This window comes from Silene latifolia, chromosome 1, assembly GCF_048544455.1.
Source record: "Silene latifolia isolate original U9 population chromosome 1, ASM4854445v1, whole genome shotgun sequence".
In the NCBI taxonomy this organism is placed as follows: domain Eukaryota; kingdom Viridiplantae; phylum Streptophyta; class Magnoliopsida; order Caryophyllales; family Caryophyllaceae; genus Silene; species Silene latifolia.
In genome coordinates this window covers 109,002,203-109,023,391 of record NC_133526.1, presented here as the reverse complement: position 1 = coordinate 109,023,391, position 21,189 = coordinate 109,002,203, and the positions used below count along the sequence as shown (strand labels likewise).

The 21,189-nt window shown below is 36.0% G+C and overlaps 1 protein-coding gene across 1 annotated transcript; it reads left to right on the top strand.

Annotated features, from left to right (window-relative positions):
• Positions 1 to 13,003: 13,003 nt before the first annotated feature.
• Positions 13,004 to 18,779, top strand: LOC141608384 (protein LONGIFOLIA 2-like). The gene is made up of 4 exons (XM_074427744.1): positions 13,004 to 13,326; positions 13,486 to 14,763; positions 14,863 to 15,073; positions 18,031 to 18,779. The coding sequence occupies exons 1-4, from the start codon at positions 13,195 to 13,197 to the stop codon at positions 18,606 to 18,608; spliced, it is 2,199 nt and encodes a 732-aa protein (XP_074283845.1). The 5' UTR covers positions 13,004 to 13,194; the 3' UTR covers positions 18,609 to 18,779.
• The last annotated feature ends 2,410 nt before the right edge of the window (positions 18,780 to 21,189 follow it).

Genomic DNA, 21,189 nt, shown 5'->3' with positions numbered 1-21,189 from the left:
AATTATCATTTTTTGGGGATCTCATTCTAGCAAATTGAGAGGCATTTCTCAAAGAATTTTGGGTGCAACGATTAGGAGAATATCGATTTCGATATTGTTCTTAGGCCATTTTGCTAGGACTAAAGGTTAATTCTAAATCTCTATTCTTTTTGTTTATGTAATTTCATTTATGACTAGTAATTTCATATTTATAATTTCGTTATAATCCGAAATTCTTGATGAAGTATACCGATATTTCCCACAAATTAAAGGTCATAATGTAAAACAGGAAATTACACCACAATCTACTATTTCAATATGTCAATGATCAAAACTCAAAATAGCACATTTGTTATTTAAATAGTGTAAAAAACTTTCAAAATGCTAAAAAAAAAATGTTCAATCTGCCGTTATCAAACAAAACCTAAGTTTCTGCATTTTTTCGTCATGTTCAACTTAATCTTTACGGGATGTAAAAATGATGGAAGTTCAGAAAGTAGTGATTAGTTTTCTGTTAGTTAGATGGACTTTTCAAGAGAGAGATGAAGCTTTGCATTTTAGACCATTTTATGTGTGAACCGAAGGGATGAAGTAGTGGGCTAAAGGTTATTTCTAGTGGGAATGAGATTGATTGCGACGAGTTCGTTGACTAAAGTTTTTCCTTACTAGATCTAGAAAGGGGATAATAAAATTTGAAGAAAAAAGGACAATAAGAATGAGATGGAGATAGTAAGATTTATTTATGCAAAATGAAATAAATAGCAAAGTTCGTGTATATATATAATATTCAAACTTATTCAGTTTACAAACATAATACCCAAACACTTTGTTTGAGTATCTAGAATGGAGGTAGAGGAGGGGACCAGAAAAAGATTAGAAAGGGAAAGGGAGAGAGATAAGAGGGAAGATTGTTTCTTAAACTTTTTTTTTTTTAAGGAAAAATAAATTGTCTTCGATAAGGGAGACGAGGATCCATATCATCTGGAGTAAAAATTGGTATTTCATGGAGGTGAATGTGATTTATGACTTCTTAGATGTAAAACTCGGCAGAAAGGTAGTGATAGTGGTAGTGGATTGGAGGTTGTTTCGAGTATTAAGAACTAATCACAGTGGATGATGTTTTATTTTGCGGGTAAATTAGTGGGGTGGAGGGAGGGTGCATTTGTGGAGGGTGATGAGTTTAACAAGGATAGTGATAATAAATAAGGTTATTTATCAGCAAAATATCGCTTGCATTAAAACATAAAGGTAACATGAATAATAACAAAAAACCTCAAAAGATCATACTGATAAATTTAATCTTGACCCCATCAATCCAAATTAAAGTAAAATCTTAATTCTAACAACATTGTCGAGAGCAAGGGTTAGTTTCCATTGGATTGTGGATTTTTCTAGAAGTAGGGGTTTAGTTTTTCACTTGGTTGGATAAATTTGAGAGAAGTTTCGAACACGTACAAGGATCGATCTTTCAAGGGATGAAATTGTATTAGATCATGTGTGTGAATAGGGAAGAAAAATAGGGGTCTGCGTGAAGGATTTGTTAGAAATCTATATCTCATTATTACAACATATTCTTATATGTTTCAAATTTAATTTAGTCATAAAATTAATTAGAACTTATGAATGCAAACATAAGTAAATATTAAGGAAAAATCATCATTCTTACATTGATATTTCGGATCAAAGGGCACAAGTAAGATCTCCTTCTTACTTGTTCTTGAGCACTCCAAAATGGAAGAACAAAAGGATTCAAGTATAGAATCCCTCCCAAGTAATAATACCCAAGGTAACCACTTAATAAAATTAATATTATTAATACTAGAACAATATTAATTTAAATAAAAATGACCCAAAAATATTTATTTTGGTCTCTTAATTTCGGTTAAGAGAGGAAGAATTTGGAGTTTTTCTTTCTCTAGTTTTCTTAGAGAGATTTTAATTTCTTACACTAGAAATCATGTAAATTGTGAATGAATGAAAATGATAGAGAAAAACTCTCTATTTGGTCCTCCAAAAACCGGTGGAAGGAGGGATTGGGGAGCCAATGCATGGGCAAGGTGTTCTTCACAAGAGCAAGTAGGTTTGCATGACTAGGTTTAGGTAAAATGATTATGTTCTCCACTTAATTAATCAACACAATATTTTATTCTAAATCACCCCATATTTCGGTCCATTTAAGATAAAATGGATTCCATTTTATCTTTGTCAATTTGTCAATTTGTCACATGTCACAAGTCATGTAAAATTGTAATGCATTTTTAACATATTAAAAATCAACGTATTAATAAAAATACGCCGTGTACAAAATCGACTTAGTAATTCACAATTACTTGTACCAAAACACTTTACCAATTATAAATTATTCATTCAGTTCCATTGTTTCCGTAAACAATAATTTCATCTAAGCAATAAAACAATTCGATTACTTAGACCGTATCTTATTTAATCAAATTACAAAGAGACACGTAAATATTACTTCCAAATTCGTCCGTCAATTTTAAGTAATTTAATTAACCCGTATCGTCAAACGATCAATTAAATAATCAATTAAGAGTGTTACACTTTAGGTATGACCTAAGGGGATCAACTTATCGCCACCGTCGCACGACAGTAATGTCAAACTCTAGTCAGCCAATCATTACCGATATGTGTGGACCAGTTGACAGTAAAATATTACTTCCCAATTGTATTCTTAAAAATGAGACTTAAACATGTGATCATCATGATCGACAGTTGTGATCGCATTATTGTCGGAGGACCCATATTCCAACAATCTTCCACTTGTCCTCGACAAGTGTGCGTCACCAATTCTCTTATCCTATTACTATCTCCTACTCAATGCAAGGTGTCTTTCAGGTCGTACTTGCAAGTGATCATATCGAGAGTGGTTTCCTCGATCTGGAGAATAACTGATTGACCGGATTTATCTACCATAGATATCTTCCGAGCGTGGCCACGCATTTCCAGTTCATTACTCCTCGAGTGGTCCTGAGATATTGTTATAACCCTGACTAGGGGTGGACAATTCCTATCGCACTCATTCCCTTCGATTAGCCACAGCCATCATAACCCAAAATATGCCAATTTGACCCCATTTACGAAGGTCGTAGTAACACAAATCAAAGTTAATCTGAAACTGTGCCATCTTAGGCGAACAGTCTTTAGTCAAAAGAATCGACTCATTAGAATACTATAGTAGCTCTCGCCACGACCAGGCTATATAAATTTGCCAGAACTCTATAAGCGGTCATAAGGCCCGACAAAGTGTTCCTAACAGTCTGCCTATGTGATCGACTAGTCATTGTCATATGACTCCATGGCATTTAAACTTGCCATCAATCGCATCACACTCTAGTCACTTCGAGACGTCACCTCATACAAGTGACTATAGGCGAATACTATGTTAATCCGTGTTCACTTTAACGGGGTTCAATTTGTCACTACAACCCGTTTGGATGTAACAATGTATAAAGAAAAGTTAAAAGACAAGTGTGATTATGAACATGAACAAAAACAACACTTTTATTTCATTTAAAAATCTAACATAAACTTGGTACACGTTTAAGTCCCATGGACGCAACATGTCCATCATGCTTGGCCTGCGATAAGGGCTTGGTGAGCGGATCGGCTATGTTGTCATCCGTCCCAACCTTACATATCGCAATTTCCTTTCTTTCAATGAAATCTCTAATTACATGATATTTTCTAAGTACATGTCTAGATCTATTACTAGACTTCGAGTGAAACCATTTCCAATGAGTAGTATGTCATCGATATACAAGATTAGGAACACAACATTGCTCCCACTAAATTTCATGTATAAACATGGTTCCTTAACACTTCGAGTGAAACCATTCTCTTTTATAACATGATTGAATCGATGATTCCAACTTCTAGATGCTTGCTTAAGACCATAAATGGATCTCTTAAGCTTGCACACTTTGTTAGGATTCTTGGAATCAACAAAACCTTCGGGTTGTATCATGTACACCTCCTCTTCTAAATGCCCATTTAGAAAAGCGGTTTTGACATCCATTTGCCATATTTCATAATCATGAAATGCGGCAATCGCTAACAAAATCCGTATGGATCTTAGCATGGCTACGGGGGCGAAGGTCTCATCATAATGGAGACCTTGGACTTGGGTAAATCCTTTTGCCACTAGCCTAGCTTTTTAGACATCATCATGTCCTTCTATGCCATTCTTGACTTTGAAAATCCATTTGCATTGAAGAGGTCTTGCCCCTTTAGGCAAATCTACCAAATTCCAAACTTGGTTTTCATGCATAGAATCCATTTCGGACTTCATGGCTTCAAGCCATAAGGAGGAATTAGGACTAGAGATTGCGGCCTTGTAGGTGGCGGGCTCGTCACTTTCCAAAAGAAACACATCGAGTGTTCCATCTTCTTCGATAAGTCCCACATATCGATCGGGATGGCGAATAACTCGGCCCGTTCTTCTAAGAGGAGGAGGAACAACCATGCTAGACGACGAAGGAACATCTTCTTGCGTCTCTACTTCGGTTTGTGGCTCTTGAACTTCATCAAGTTCAAAATTTCTCCCACTCTGTCTCTTAGAAATAAATTCTCTTTCTAAGAAGACAGCCTCACAAGACACAAACACTTTGTTTTCTTGAGGTTTGTAGAAGTAGTATCCTCGAGAGGTCGAGGGGTAACCTACAAAGATGCATTTTTGGGATTTTGGGGCAAGCTTGTTGTCAGTCTTTGCCTTGATGTAAGCGTCACATCCCCAAATTTTCATGTAGGATATGTTAGGAACTCTTCCCTTCCACATCTCATATGGAGTCTTTTCGGTTGTCTTTGTGGGACTATTGTTCAAGGATCTAATTGCGGTTTGAATCGCAAATCCCCAAAACGAGTTTGGTAGCTCGGTTTGACTCATCATTGATCGAACCATATCACGTAGGGTTCGATTTCTCGTTTCGGCAACACCATTAAGTTGTGGTGTTCCGGGTGGAGTAAGTTGTGATATAATACCACAACCTTTCAAGTGTGAATCGAATTCAAGGCTAAGATATTCTCCACCACGATCGGACCGTAGTGCCTTAATTCTTTTGTTTAATTGGTTCTCTACTTCGTTTTGAAATTCCTTGAATTTCTCAAAAGCTTCACTTTTGTGCTTCATTAAATAGATATACCCATATCTACTCAATTCATCGGTGAAGGTTATGAAGTAGTCAAAATTTCCACGAGCGGTGATACTCATTGGTCCACACACATCGGTATGTATGAGTCCCAATAGTTCACTTGCTCGTGTCCCTTTGCCACTAAAAGAATTTCGAGTCATTTTGCCAAGAAGGCAATATTCGCATGGTCCATATGATTGAAAATCAAATGGTGTAATAACATTAGTCGAAATTAATCTTTTGATGCGATTCTCGTTTATGTGACCTAATCGACAATGCCAAATGAATGATTCATTTGGGTCACTTGATTTGAGTTTCTTTGATTGAATGTTATAGATATCATTGGTCGGATTCGAGGTTTCTAAAATGTAAATGCCATTAATGGAAGAAGCTTGGCCTATAACCAAATCATTCCTCGAAATAGTACAACGATTGTTCTTAATGACAAAACAAAATCCGTCCATGTCTAACATAGCGATAGAAATAATGTTTTTAGAGAGTGTAGGCACATAAAAACAATTATGTATATACAACTCAAATCCATTAGGCAAAGCTAATACATAAGTTCCTTTGGATTCGGCCGCTACTTGAGCTCCATTTCCAAGGCGTATATCCACATCTCCTTTGCTAAGCCTCTTCACGTCTCTTAAACCCTGTAAATGATTACAAAGGTGAGAACCACACCCGGTATCCAGTACCCATGTCGTAGTGGAAGTATAATTTATATCAATAACATAAATTTCTTTAGGAATTTTACCTTTTGGAACGATGATTCCTTCCCTTATATTTCGCAAATATACGGGACAATTCCTAAGCCAATGTCCCATGCCATAGCAATAATGGCACTCATCTTCAACTTGCTTGAAGTTTTTCCCTTTCTTTCCCTTCTTCTTGAACCTTTTGCCCTTTGAAGCAAGAACTTGATTGCTTGAGCTCCCACTAGTTTTGGCATCTTTATCTTCCAAGGACAAAGATCCTATAGATTTTATGAGGCGGTCTTCCTGAGACCGGATCACATGAGATCTTGTAGGAGGTTTAGAAGAAGTGATGAAGTTTAGGTTTCCATCCGAACCAATCCCAAAATGAAGTTCTCTAGTAGTGTCGAAATTATTGTTGAAGCAAACTTCGTCAAAAACATTGTGGCAAGACTCAATAGTTATCGGTGTAGTAGCGTTTGATGGATTCATTGTAATGAACTACAAGTATGGGGGAAAAGGAAATATTAACATTTGTCTTTTTAATATCATACTTGTAAAATAAATTAACAAGATATGAGCATTTATATAGTGACCTCTACCCAACTATTATAAATGATTCCAAGATCCAAATTTATATTAACATGGGCACGGTGTGGCCGATACATCCCTTATCAATATAACTCGGTGGATTAACTCTTTAATCGATTCTACTTTTAGAACTCTTGGTCGATAAAATTTCATTAACATTTATCTTTAGCCCAAAACACATCCGACAAGGGCACGGTGTAGCCGATTCATCCCTTATCAATACTTTTGTTGAGTTCAACCCAAATTTCGAATAAATGTGTCCATGATCCAAATCCATATTAACTTGGGCACGGTGTAGCCGATTCATCCCTTATCAACATGAATTCGGTGGGTAGACATTTATCACCCACTTCCCCTACGTAACAAGGTTTGTACCCCGGTGTGGCCGAGTGCACTCCCTCACGAAATAGGTTTTCATGGTTTCTACTTATTGGTAAGGCTAAGTCTCAATTGTTTATTTTAGCGAGAGGTCATGTCAATTTATTATCTATCACGTTTTAAGTGAACTAAAGCGGTGAACTACGATAATTATAATTGACACGGTCGATAAACTCGATCAATAGATGATGCATGTTTTAGTTATGACGATTTAGCGATGCATGCGACATATAAATAAAATGCAAAGCATAAAAATAAATCCTAGTATGGCCTTCCTAAAAATAGTAAATCTAATAAACTATTACAAATTCGGAAACCAACTCCATTGGTCCCTTGAACTTCGGTTTTGGCACGCATCTCGAGGTAACACCGTCTTTAATGGATCGCTTTCTTGAGTGGCACCGTCTTCAAGGAACTCCGGAATAAATAAATTACATAACAAATTACATAGTTTCCTATTATACATTTGTAATTAAAATAAAAATAAATCTATTAAATTACAAAACGGTGATACCAGATCACAATAAATTACAACCGAATCTATATTCCCATACATTTCGGGTAATACCAATTAAAAACTAAGGCCATACTAAGTAAAATTACATAATTCAAAAATTACATAAAATAAAATTATGACAATCATAAATAAAATGCAGCATTATAATATGTATGAACATGCCCAATTTTATGCTAAATCGCCTTTAAGGAACCAATATCGTATATTAAACGGTTTTTACGGATTTGCGTGATTCAACCTTTTAAAATCACAATGTGAACAAGGCCCTCGGGAACTGCGTCCTCGGGATCCACACTAGGCATAATCGACTCGAGGTTCTTTCGAATCTAATTAAGACAAATTAGAGTCGCCACCAAGTTTTTTGGGAACTTGGAACCATTCAAGTCAACTTTACACCTTTCATCGAAAAGCATAAAGCCAATCGACTACGAGTGATTAAAGATAAAGACTTGTACCCTATATCACTCGGTTTGAATGACTCTCGTAATCCAATGGTATTTAGACGGATCCACAAACCATAGATCTTGACTAAGGGGCGAGGGTACGTGTTAGGAAGCCCATAAGGACACCTAACCCCGCCCGTCGATAACGGCCTCTACTAAGTCAAGTATCGGATTTCAAACAAGGTCATAGCTACTACGATATATGATATGCAAACATCGTTTTAAAACCCTAACATGTGACAACAATTTCTACGTCGTTTTAGATGCAACTAAACTAACTTTGTCAAAGTTGTAATTTAGCATGTGGGTTGATTGATCTAACAACATACAAAACAAAGCAAACAAGGCTTAGGGGGAATGGGGGAGTCGTTGGGATCTATCCTATTACAACCCAGGCATTTCATGCCGACACAACGATAAATTAAAGATACAACTCGATCTAAAATACAACGCTATACACAAAACCGTACATGACGCATTACACGGCCATTCGGCCTAGGAAAACGTGCAGAAAGGGGTGGCCCACGGCTTACATGACTCACGGCCTTGGGTCACTCCTCGTAATGTGTGCTTTCACTCAATCTCATCGAATTAGACATAGGGCTACGCACCAAAGCATGCATTAGCATAAATCGGGCCATGTCGCTTTAAACAACATGCGATTTACTACGCTCTTACACGAATTGGAGCACAAGCATCTAACCAAATAAGACTAAGGTTTTTGGAAGAGGTTTTGACTCGATAAAAGAAAGATAACTTGAAAATTACAACTCGATGAACAAACGATAAATTACAAGCGACAAAACAATAAAGAACAAACGATGTAAAACAAACGAAACAAGAAAGACCAAAGGACACGGCCAAGCCATGGCCACTCTAGACACGGGTACCCTAGGTCCTAGGTCAGGTTCATTAGTTAGATCAATTGATTGCGAAACAAGTTCGAAAGCGGGCTAGAAAACAAGTTAGAAACGACGTTGATCGATTGAAAAGATGTCTTGCAAATGTGTATTCTACACGGCCTAAAGGGGTCAAATTAGGTCAAGGAGTTACGATATTAACGCTACTCATCGAGTGTTAATAGGAAGGTGCTAATCACGCACTCCTATGCTAGCGAGAAATCGAGTGAAAAGAGAGATGCGTTCAATTAGGTTATAGAATTGTTAGTTGATTTTTAAAGCTATGTCGATGTACCCTAACGTGTCTAATTAGGTTATTAAATTGATCTAATGTCATCTAAACGAGTTATATGTTAACAATCGGAGGTCATACTAACAAGTGACGGGTCCTAGGGTGGGTCGAATTACACGAAACAAGAAAGGGGTCAAAAGCGAAGAGCGAAGTTAGAATTCGTTTTATTAATGCCCTACCTTGAACACGAGGATATGTAAATGAGACGGGGGTTATGACCGACTGATGTAGCGGATTTCTTTCCCATCTCAAGTCAACGTGGGTGTTCGTGGTGGTACTTTAACTCAAACTCGGACTAAACTAGTTTCGTAGTTAATGATAACAATCGATAAACAAAATAAAACGAAACAATAAAAAACAAACATAAAAAAACGAAATAAAAGGGAGAAAGAGGAGGATTTGATGCACCCTCAACCTACATGTATCGTTGACACCGTCTTGGGTCGTAATCGATCGTAGATTTTATCTCGAGAGGCCGTCGTCGACGAAGAAACAAAGCAAACAACACGTTTTTTGCAAATCTGGACAGCAACTTTCAAACTGCGATTTCTCTCTCGTTTCACGGTCAAAATTCGATTTAAAAGATGTTTTGAAAACTAGAAAGAGAGGAGAACAGAGATCTTAAAACAATCCCTGCTCGTTTTGAGTTATTGGGCACGAAAAACGAGCACAAACAGAACTGGACAGACAGGAAAAGCCGCGAAAACAGAGTGTATAACACTCTGTTTTTCGAGGGAATTCGTGTACTCTCAAGGGCAATTTGGCTCGTAAATCTTTGTCTAATGTGTAGATGGATGTTGTATGGTTAATTTGGAACAAGAAACTCGAATTTTGATGGAGGTTTGAAGGGAGAACGAAGGGTTTCAAAGAGGACACACAAACTGATTCTCAGTTTGTAAGTCGGTTTTGTCGAGGGTTTTTGAGAGGCAATTAGGGTTTGTTTCTGGAGTTTAAAGCTTGTGAATGACGGTAGTATGTATGGAGAACTTAGAGGAATGAATATATGGTGAATAGTGGGTATTTATAAAGAGTTAAAGTAGGGTAAAAGGGAGCCATAAGCAGTCGGGCTCGGTTTGCATAGCTGCTGCCCATCAGCTATTCGTGGGGTTTTTTAGGGTTTGTATGGGGGGTTTTCTTGGTGGTTAAGCTAAGGTAATATGGGTAGGATGCTAGGGTATGGGTTAGGATTAATGGGCACGGGTTTTGGTGGTATTTGGAGCGGGTTTTGGGCTCGGGATTTGGCACGCAAAACAGGGGGGCTGCTCGTGTTTTATGCGGGCTGTTGGGGAGTGTTTGGTACGGGATTTGGGCCTTGGTTAAGGGGGTTCGAACTGGGGTTGGATGGGTAGAGGCTTAGGTTGGTTAGTGTACTCGAGATTCGTGCCAACTCGTAAAGAAAACGGGCTCAAAAACCGAGTTATAATCGAGCTCCAAAACGCGTGTTTAAAACGGGTTATAAATTTTCAAATTCGATTTTTCAAATCAAATAACACATTAAAATAAATGATTTTTCAAATCAAATACACTCATAAAAAAATTTTTCAAATCAAATATTTATTTTATTTTCAATAAAATAAATTTGAGAAAATAAATTCAAAATAAAATAAAATGAATTCATCTTAAAAAAAGCTTTAATTTAAATATCATTTAAATTAATAAAATACTCCGTCGACAACGCTCATTCTACATCGTAAAACGAACCCAAATAATGACAATAACAACTAAAGAATACATGTGTCCTATCATCATCGGGTGTTTGTCGGGTTCTCTATAAATTCCAATATCGACGGATACGGGTATCTACACACAATAAATTACATAAAATCATATTTATGCACAAGTTAATTACCCTAACCAACTTAGGACTCAAAATTAGTCTCCACTAACATATTGACAATAATTAACTTATATTTCTTAAAATTGTTCATTAATGGACTCAAAATTACAATAAAATGCCATAAACTCCAAATAAATCACAAAAATTTCAAATAAATTCAAAATTTGAAATTTAAACTCATGAACATTCTGGAAAAATACCATGACACTCATAATGTTCAAAAAACTTAGGTTAAAAATTTTGAAATTTATCGGAAAAACAATGTTGCGGTTTATCGGATTTATCAATTATAATCATAAAAACATGAGAAAAAATATATTTATCAACTTTTCAATTTTAGATCTAAAAAAGGTAATAAAATGCAACATGTGACGTTTTTCCTTAGTCATGAAGTATGTTTTAGCAATTATTCACTAATTAAAGTCACTATTTATGCTATTTTTCATCAAAAATCATAAATCATGCATAAAGACTTTATTATAGCCTATTATTTTACACACATCTTATAAAATTGCATGTGACAACATACTAAATTTCTATGACCAGATTCGAAATATTTCTCATATTAACCTATTTTTCATTTAAAATCGATTTTTATCATGAAAAATCCATATTTCGAGCATAAGAACTACAAAAATTATGAAACTTTACAGGTCATCTAAAAATAATATATGTGAAAACATATCCAAAAACCACTGGAAAATTCGAAGTTTAGCTAATTTTAGTCCGAAAAAGACATTTTTATCATAAAATCACATTTTAATGCCATTATTAAATAAAATGAACAATAAAAATCCATAAATTAACCAAAATATCCTAAATACATTTTAGGATCAGAAACTTTAACATGCAAAATTAATTTTGTGATATATCATAATAAACACAAATTTATAAGTTTTATATGTTAATCGTATAACTCGGAAAAACTATAACCGATTTGTATGCAAACAACCTAAGGCTCATGATACCGCTTGTTAGAAATCTATATCTCATTATTACAACATATTCTTATATATTTCAAATTTAATTTAGTCATAAAATTAATTAGATCTTATGCATGCAAACATAAGTAAATATTAAGGAAAAATCACCATTCTTACATTGATATTTCGGATCAAAGGGTACAAGTACGATCTCCTTCTTACTTGTTCTTGAGCACTCCAAAATGGAAGAACAAAAGGATTCAAGTATAGAATCCCTCCCAAGGAATAATACCCAAGGTAACCACTTAATAAAATTAATATTATTAATACTACAACAATATTAATTTAAATAAAAATGACCCAAAAATATTTATTTTGGTCTCTTAATTTCGGTTAAGAGAGGAAGAATTTGGAGTTTTTCTTTCTCTAGTTTTCTTAGAGAGATTTTAATTTCTTACACTAGAAATCATGTAAATTGTGAATGAATGAAAATGATGAGAAGATGGGGGCCAATACTATTGCTAAAGGGGGGGGGTTTGGGGGTGTCATAAGCCCTAGCCGTGTAGTAATGCGTTGGAATTTGGTTCACATTAAAACGTACTTCTATAGTTTGACCAGGAGATATAACATTCTAACTACCTCTAAATGTTTTTACATAATTACAATTTGATCCAGCAATAATTAAATTATAGTTGTTATTCGAAAGAAGGAGATTTGTTGCATCATTGAGTTGATTATGCAGAGTAGATATTATTGTTTTCCGTGACCAATTGAAAAACAAACAGGTATTAATGAACAAATTCTAAAAACCATCAGTCCAAGTATCATATGTATAAACTTCATATTGGTTTTATTTTCCTAAAAAAAAAGTATTTATTAATCAAAAACTCTTTTATTCTTATGTCAATATTATGTTAACGAGAATTATTTGTTGGTCATGCGGCATACATAAAATCTTAGACATGAACAATGTACTATATGTCTATATTCCATTTTATTGTGAAATTTATCAGACATTATTTTAATATCCGTGCAACGCACGGGCAAGAAAACTAGTATTTCCCTATTTCTATCCATTTCTATCTCCAACCTCCATCCGTTCCCTTCATTTTTTAGTTCATTTTAGTTCTATTAATCCCTTAATAATTACTCTCATTTCAAACAAGCCCTAAAAATTAAAAGAGCAATAGAAAGGATGAAAGGGGAGGTCAAGGTGTTGGCAATTCAAGGAAGTTGGAGTCTATGACTTAGACTGTGACGTTAAAGAGAGCATCACCCACGGAGAAAGCCCAATTTTGTAATCAATAGTAGATCCCCACCTAAGGGTATATTAGTCATTTTCGTGAACACTTTATACCCTCAGTCTGTGACCTCGTAAACCCCTTTTAAAAGCGGTGAAAACTTTACTCAGTGTGAAATCATCTGTCAATATCACTCCACCATACTCTACAACATCTATCAATGGCGGTCTAGTTATTTCTCAGATTGTAAAAATGACGACAACAGGTGGGATTACGATTACCGATCCAAATGTAGATAAACATATGGGCGGTTGTATGTCTGCTTTCTTCAACATTTTCGACCGTTCTCGCCTTCTTACTGCCAAACGCCTTCCGCCTCCTTCTGTACGTCTTCTTTGTTAATTCATTAATTAATTACTCACTCCGTTCCAATCATTTATTTATTTTAATTGAAATGCCCCTCACAAAGAATAGAAGACAAAGGAAAATTGTTTAATTGGATTTTTTGTTTATTATGTTTTCAATATCTGGTTGTTTTATTAGGACGGCGATACGTTGTCGTGTTCTGGATCACCTGCATTGTCAAGGGAATTCGAGAAACTCCACTCACCTTTGCCGGAGAAGGAAACAGAGGCAGTGCCGTTACAAGTTAACGAAACGGTTAAGTCGCCATGGAAGTTTTCGCGAGAAGCTCCACGGCTATCCCTTGATAGCCGAGCTGTTACCGACCGTAAGGGTGGCTTGAGGCCGAGGGAAATACGAATTAACACCGTAGTGGCAAATTCGGGGAAAGCCATTGATGATGAGGAGGTTGATAGAGATAATCAGCGGCGTTCTCCCAGTGTTATTGCTCGGCTCATGGGTCTAGATCAGCTACCGAGCTCTGTTGGCTCGGACAAAAGATCAGAACTCCGTCGATCTGCTTCTGAAAGCAGATCCACGGATTATTACCGATTTGTTGAAACTTCCAGTTTTTTCTCTCCTGTTAGAAATTATACAAACGAAGGCGTAGGAGACACAAAACTTGATCATTCGATTGTTAATAGGCAATCGAACAAAGATGGAACCAAAAGAATTATTAACAACAGTAATAAAACTAGTAATCAACGGAGAACAATGATAGAGAAAAGAAGTTACTACGACACAACGGATTTCTTCCCGCCCGAAATTCCGCCGAAGCAGCAGCATCAAGCGGTCTCAATCTACGGCGAAATCGAAAGGAGATTGCGAATGAAAGGAATGGATGAGCCGTCCAAAGATATCGACACTTTGAAACACATTCTCGAAGCTTTACAACTCAAAGGTCTTCTTCACTCATCATCAACATCGGGTGCCACTACAATTGATGCCAAGCTGCAGCACACCGTTGCGTATAATCGGAGATTCTACAGTGAAGAGGAATCTCCGATTGTGTTATTAAAGCCGGGGAATCGCCAGAGAAACAACTGCCACGTGTCCGCTGGGGAGCCGGTATTGAGTCAAAGGAGAGAGAGGCCGGCAAGAATTTCGACACCTTCACCCGGTCGAGGTGACAACCGGAGTTCAGGTTCAGTCTTAAGGCGGAAAAATGGTCCCTTATGCCTCGAAACGCAGAGAAATGGTAATAAAACGACGGCGGTGAGAAGATCAATATCTCCGGTTCAGTCGCCGAGAGAGATGAGACTGTCTGAGCAGACGTTTAATAGGTCTCCTGGGAGAAGGGAACTAACGGCTGAGATTTATAAGGACGAAAGAGTATTAAGTGGTCCCACATTTGCAGAGGATGAAACGTCTACCGTTTCTGCAAGTAGTTTCACTACATCCTCATATACCGACAATGAGGTACATTTTCCTTTACAGTTCTGCATTAATGAAATGTCGGTTAATTAGTTATTAATTAAGTGCTAATTAGTTATTTGTATGGGGTTTTGGTTAAAGCAGAGATGGAGATTAGAGGATTACAAAGATGGGAGGAGTCTATTAGAGAGGTGTGGTAAGTTGTTACACAACATAGCAGAGATTACAGCCAACTCCAACTCCAACACGGCTGAGTCGCAACAACCAAGTCCAGTCTCGGTTCTCGACTCATCATTTTATAAGGACGACGAGTCGTCACCTTCCCCCGTCAAGAAACGGACCATTGACTTCAAAGGTGCATTCTTTTGATTTTTTTTTTCCTTAAAATGGAGTTTTATATCTAATCATACTACATATGACAGGCGTGTTCATATTCCATTATTCTGATACTACTATTACTACTTGGGTAGATGGAAACTAATTGTACCGAGTTTTTTTTACTCCAATCACCAAAATGACTAAAAAAGATTTCTCTTGTCCAATGAATCAAGGGTCCATGTTGGACTTTTGTGACATCTCTATCGCTAACTATACTTATCTTGTCGTTGGAGAAGTTATGTTAATGAAGTAAAAAAGATCATGTTAGTGTCTAAAATTATTAATGTTGCTACTGACTGATCAAATAAACTCAACTCAGAAAATTCTCTGTTATGTAAACTCTTCTTTTAATGAAATTCAATACAATAGAGCATCAATGGGTGAGATAGAGTAAAGATGTGGTTTCTTTAGGTGGAACCCTACCCATATACTGTAGTATTCTAGTTACATTATCAATCAGTAATTGTAATTATTGTGTGTGACCGTAGTCTGCTGCGTCAAATAATAATGGACCAATTTATGATAATCAAAGACCATTTTATGTTGAATAGTACTTCAATATAATTTATTTTATAATAATAATAATAAAAAAATAGTCACTTTTTAAGTGATTGGCACCATAGGGCGGTCTTAATAGTATAATTTGTGCATTATCATTTATCAATAGATTGTATTAATTCATTGATGTCCTTTAGTTTATTGGAAGAAGGGTTGGTCAATCATTATAATTGCTAATGTTAAATGCATAGTACAACCCCAGTAAGCTGTGTATATGTGGATGGATATGCATGTTATATGCTGACCACAAGGAAGGGTGACAGGCAATTCCATTGGTAAAAGAATTCAATATCATAACAGAGCTAAAAATTTGATGCAATTTGAGATTCTTGGGGGAACAAGAAACAAATTCTAAAGATTTTTAATACTTTGATAAATTTTATCAGGTCACTAGTTTCGTGTCAGGCGTCATGAACCTTCATTCATCGCTCGACCTCTACTCTTTGGCATCGAGATCGCTACTACCAAAGTCACTAGTTTCTTGTCGGGCGTCATGAAACTTCAATCCTTTCTTGATCCCTCTGCCCTTTGCCATCAAGATCGCTACTACTAAAGTCACTAGTTTCTTGTCGGGCGTCATGAACCTTCAATCCTTCCTTGATCCCTCTGCCCTTTGCCATCAAGATCGCTACTACTAAAGCCACTAGTTTCATGGCCTCTTAATAGGTCAAAAGAGAGTTGTCCTGTAATTTAGAGAATATGTAGCAAGAAAAAGTTAATCCAAATGAATCTGCTAAATCTGACCAATTAGAGGAGAAGTAGGGCTCATGTTAGTCTAGGTCAGTATTCCAGTGGGGCTGTTTCTTGAGAAATTTTTTTTAAAAAAATTATTAAACAGGTCAGGTGTGGGTGTCTTAAACCCACACATGATCAGCTGATCCCATCACGTGGGTTGCTCTTTCTCTATGCTTTATCCACTTTGATGATGACATCTTACTTAAGGAGTGGGTTAATGACTTAATTGTGTTTAGTTTATTGTCAAGTGGGGTAATTAGTCATTGATGAAATCAAGGTTTTTTTGGTTTTATGCAAAGTTGGATACAAAACTAAACCTGTGTTACATAAACTCGGTTAGAAATATACGCAGGGGCGGATCCAGCCCATTGGCTATATGGGCTGGAGCCCAACCTGTTTTCTAAGAGAAAAAAGACTAATAATTCTTCACTGTGATTGAAAGCCATGAGTCTTTGACTGGATTGGTGGTAAAGCATTCTTGTTATATGTCGGAAGTGGGGGTTCGAATCCCATTACATCCAAGAAATTTTGCTATAATTATTTTACGTCTTTTATTTTATTTTTCTTCCTTTGGGTTTTAATGTTTTAAACTAATTAATATACACCCATTATTTATAGGTGTACAAAAATTCCCTTATTTATTTAAGATAACACAAATTATTTTAGGTGTACTTTTATTGTTTGACATGATTTTTTTTAACTTTCCTTTGTTTATGAAACTCATATTATCCAAAAAGTCCGTTGATGTATGCTTATTACTTTAACGATTTATCGGTAACATAACTAGAATAGTTATATATACTGTTAATTAGCTTCTAAGTATTTAAGTAATGTTGATAAAGTTTCGAAATCATAATTTAGAATTATTGTCTCATCTATTACGAAAATGAATTAGATAGGTATATAATACGAGTAGTAAGGGATAAAATGAGTATAATTATCAACTTCAAGCCTTTGGTATATAATAATATCTCAGAATAAAAAATTTGTATCGACAAGCAAAATTTTCTAGCCCAACGTACATTTGATTCCTGGATCCGCCCCTGAATATACGACACGGGTATGTTACATACATACATTTAGAAATGTCATATTCTTGGCAATGGTGGAGCTAGGGGCGCTAGAGGAGTCGCCCCCCCCGACGGATGGAATTTTCGAAGTTTTAAGTTAAATTTTTCGAAATTTTTTTGAGGGTGCCTTATGAAATTAGTCGTTCGCCCCCCCTAAAATTTTTCGCCCCCCCTAAGTTTAAATCCTGGCTCCGCCACTTATTTCTTGGTGACGTATCGGTTAATGTATTCTAACTACGCTTTTCCAACATCCAAGTCATTTTTAGATTACGGTAACTTGTTGATACTGGTCTTCTAACTAATAACATTAGAACTATGATGTGAGGTTAGAAACTCATGAATGTTTTTATCTTTAGTAATTGAGGAGCAGTGTAGCGATGTCTGATCTTAAGTTTAATGTTATTCGTCCATGTTTTTTCCCAGTTGATATGATATCAGTTGAATTCAATTTAGTGGCCTGCATTACAAAAGACTATAACTGTCACTTCATAAGTAGTAGTATTAATTTCGTGCATGTTTTAGGCTCAGTAAATGAATTTCTAACTACAACATCTCCGTTTTTGGCTTCCAGATCAAGCAGTAATCGAATTGGAAAACGAGCTGTGGAGCCCAACATTGGCAGCGCAATTGTTAAAGCGTGATAGTGCCATTGATTCATCAGAGAGCTCTGAATTGAATTATGTTTCAGAGGTAATTAGAGCATCAAATTACCTCCCAGATGATGACGACTTGTTCTTTTTACTAGAAAGGCAAAGTTCGGCTAGAGGCATTGGAAGAGACAAGACCAAGGCCTCAATCCTTCAAAGGAAGCTTATTTTTGACACGGTTACCGAGATTCTTGGCCGCAATCGCCAACTCCCGCCATGGAAGGTGGCGTCGTGGTCCGAGATGAGGCCGGTGTTGGACCAGATATGGTCTGAATTTCAGAAGATCAGGGAGCAATATCCGTCGGAGGATCTGTTGGGGGTCATTTGTGGGGTATTGAAGAAAGACTTGTCCCGGGATTCAATAAATGGCTGGATGGATTCCCCGGTGGAGATGTCGGAAGCAGTGCTGGATATCGAACGGCTGATATTCAAGGACTTGATTGGAGAAACCATCCAAGATCTGGGCAGAGTACAAGCACCTCGTAGGAAGTTAGTTTTCTAAATGCGCGGGAAAATAAAGATTAGAAAATTAGATAACTTTTGTGGTGTTATGTTATCTCCAATTTAGTATAGCAACTAGTGATTTTTCCAGTAAATTTGTATGGAATTGTGGACTCAGATTTGAGAATGTAGGCTTTAGCTGAAACCCAAGCAAATCTAACGGTCACTTGTCCCTTCGTTTTTCCCAGCTTTACTAGTGCTTGTTTCTTCGGTGAAATAAAAAAAGGGGCTGATTTATATCGACGACGTTTTAGTAAATATCGACGACATTTTTCAAAAAAAAGACGATAACTGCCCTTCCACTTATCCAACACTTTCTTTCTCTAAAAAATTTCCTCTCAACTTCAACTAAATTAAAAAAAAAACAATAATAATTATTAACAACACGACGGATCTTGAATCACCGGTACTTAAACAACTTAATCGCTTCATTATTTGGTTAATTTTTTGTTGCGCACCGTTAAATCTATTCGATAATTGATTTACGTCACGTATTGACTTAGTAATAACAAACATTGAAATTTTTCTGCGTAAATCTGAAATTTGTACCCCCCAAGGTTAAACCATAGACCAAACTTTGAGATCTAACGTTCAGCCATGGACCAAACGTTGGAAACCAACGTTTGCCGTGGTCCAAACGTTGGAAACCAACGTTTGCCGTGGTCCAAACGTGGGAAACCAACGTTGGTCGTGGTCCAAACGTTGGAATCCCACGTTTGGCCACAGAGATTTATTTTTATTTTTTATTTTTTTCTTTAAAAAAAAGTTAAAAAAAAAAAAATTCTCCGTGGCCAAACGTTGGCCACGTGGGATTCCAACGTTTGGACCACGACCAACGTTGGTTTCCCTTGTTTGGACCATGGCAAATGTTGGTTTTCAACGTTTGGTTCATGGTTGATTGTTGAATCTCAACATTTAGTCCATGAGCTAGTTCATTTTTTTTTTAAAAAAACCGTGTTTAATACGTTTATTTGCCGATTTTTTAAATTTATTTAAGTTTTCTAGTCGATGTGCGTTAATTTCTAACATCTTTTAATTGGTTTAATGCGATGAGGGATCGAAATGTAGTTGGTTTTTAGTAGAATTTGAGAGAAAATTGTTTAGAGAGAGAAAATAGTGTAATTATGCAAAGGGCATTATCGTCTTTTGGAATGAAAACGTCGACGATATTTACTAAAACGTCGACGATATTTACAAATCGGTAGCACTTGTAAGATTATATTAATAGTTGTTGTAATTGTGAACTCAATATTCGATACTCCATTATAAGCAATGGTCATGTGAAGTGCATGCATGTGGTTGAGCAACAAAATGTACATGACAACATGTTGTCAGTTGTCACTATTGTGTGTTGTAGAGTGGAGACACTAAATTTTAAATTGGTAAATTACACTATTTTATCTATGTTTTTTATTAAAATAATTCTAACAAAGAATAAAAAAACAAACAAACAAATGAATGAGACAAATAGAGTACAATTTATCTTTTTTCTAAAATTCCTTTTATTACTCTCCGCCCTCCATCAAATAGTAACACGATTTAATGAAATAACAAATATAAAAAACTTGATTTAGCAACATATGTAAACTATAAATGAATTAACACATTAATAATTAACGAGAAAAAAGAAAAAAGGAAATAAAAACTGAACTAAACAATTTATGTGTATATATAGGCTACGACCGTTCAGAATCTTTTCGTTCTCAATCGTCATTTTTTTGTCCTTGTTTATGTAGTTGTATTTAGTTTTTTTTTTTTGGGAAATGTAAGCTTTCATATAAAATAACAAAGTCCATACAACCATTTCGAACCTAGGAATCCACCTTAAAGTAATCCCTTAGGTTCTAAGTTTCATGACCCAATCTATTACATTCCTATTCTTACTTTTCAAAGTAAACAGATTCAACCTATTTCGAACATCAAGCTTAACCAGGTATATGTAGTTGTATGTAGTGTATTTAGTTAACATTGTTATTATTAACAATCGGATAATAATATACAGAAAAATTAATGTTGTCCAAATACACAAAAATAATTAAAGATTCACAATAGTTATCATGCTTCAATCAAGATGGTCCCTTATGAAGCCTTGTATGGAAGGAAGTGTCGTTGCTCGATTTGTTGGTATCAAGCAAGTGATGTTCGTGATCTAGGACCGGACAAGCTAGCCGAGACGATTGACCAAGTGATGCTCATTCGAGAGAGAATAAACGCCGCACAAGATCGCCAAAAGTCTTATGCCGATGTTCATCGCCGACCCTTAGACTTAAAATTTGGTGATAAGATTTTCTTAACTAAAAAAACCGTTTTATTCAATAAATAGTAATACGCCAAATAATAACATCAAATGCTGAAATAATGTAATTATGAGCTAGAATTCTAAAAATCCCGCTCTCTTATTACAACGATAATAAATAATAATGCTAAAAAGACTAAGGCCTATTCTATTCTTACATCTTCCCTTTTCCTTTCTAGTTCTTGTCATTCTTCTTGTTGTCTCGACCTTGAGGTTGACGCTCTTGCGTTATCTCAGACCCAATCACCAACATCTTTCTCGTGGTCTTGCTTTGCCATTTCTATCC

Coding starts and splice junctions, on each gene's coding strand:
- LOC141608384 (XM_074427744.1), top strand. CDS start 13,195: ATGACGACAACAGGTGGGATTACGATTACCGATCCAAATGTAGATAAA. Junction 13,327..13,485: donor AACGCCTTCCGCCTCCTTCT/GTACGTCTTCTT, acceptor TTGTTTTATTAG/GACGGCGATACGTTGTCGTG. Junction 14,764..14,862: donor CCTCATATACCGACAATGAG/GTACATTTTCCT, acceptor TGGTTAAAGCAG/AGATGGAGATTAGAGGATTA.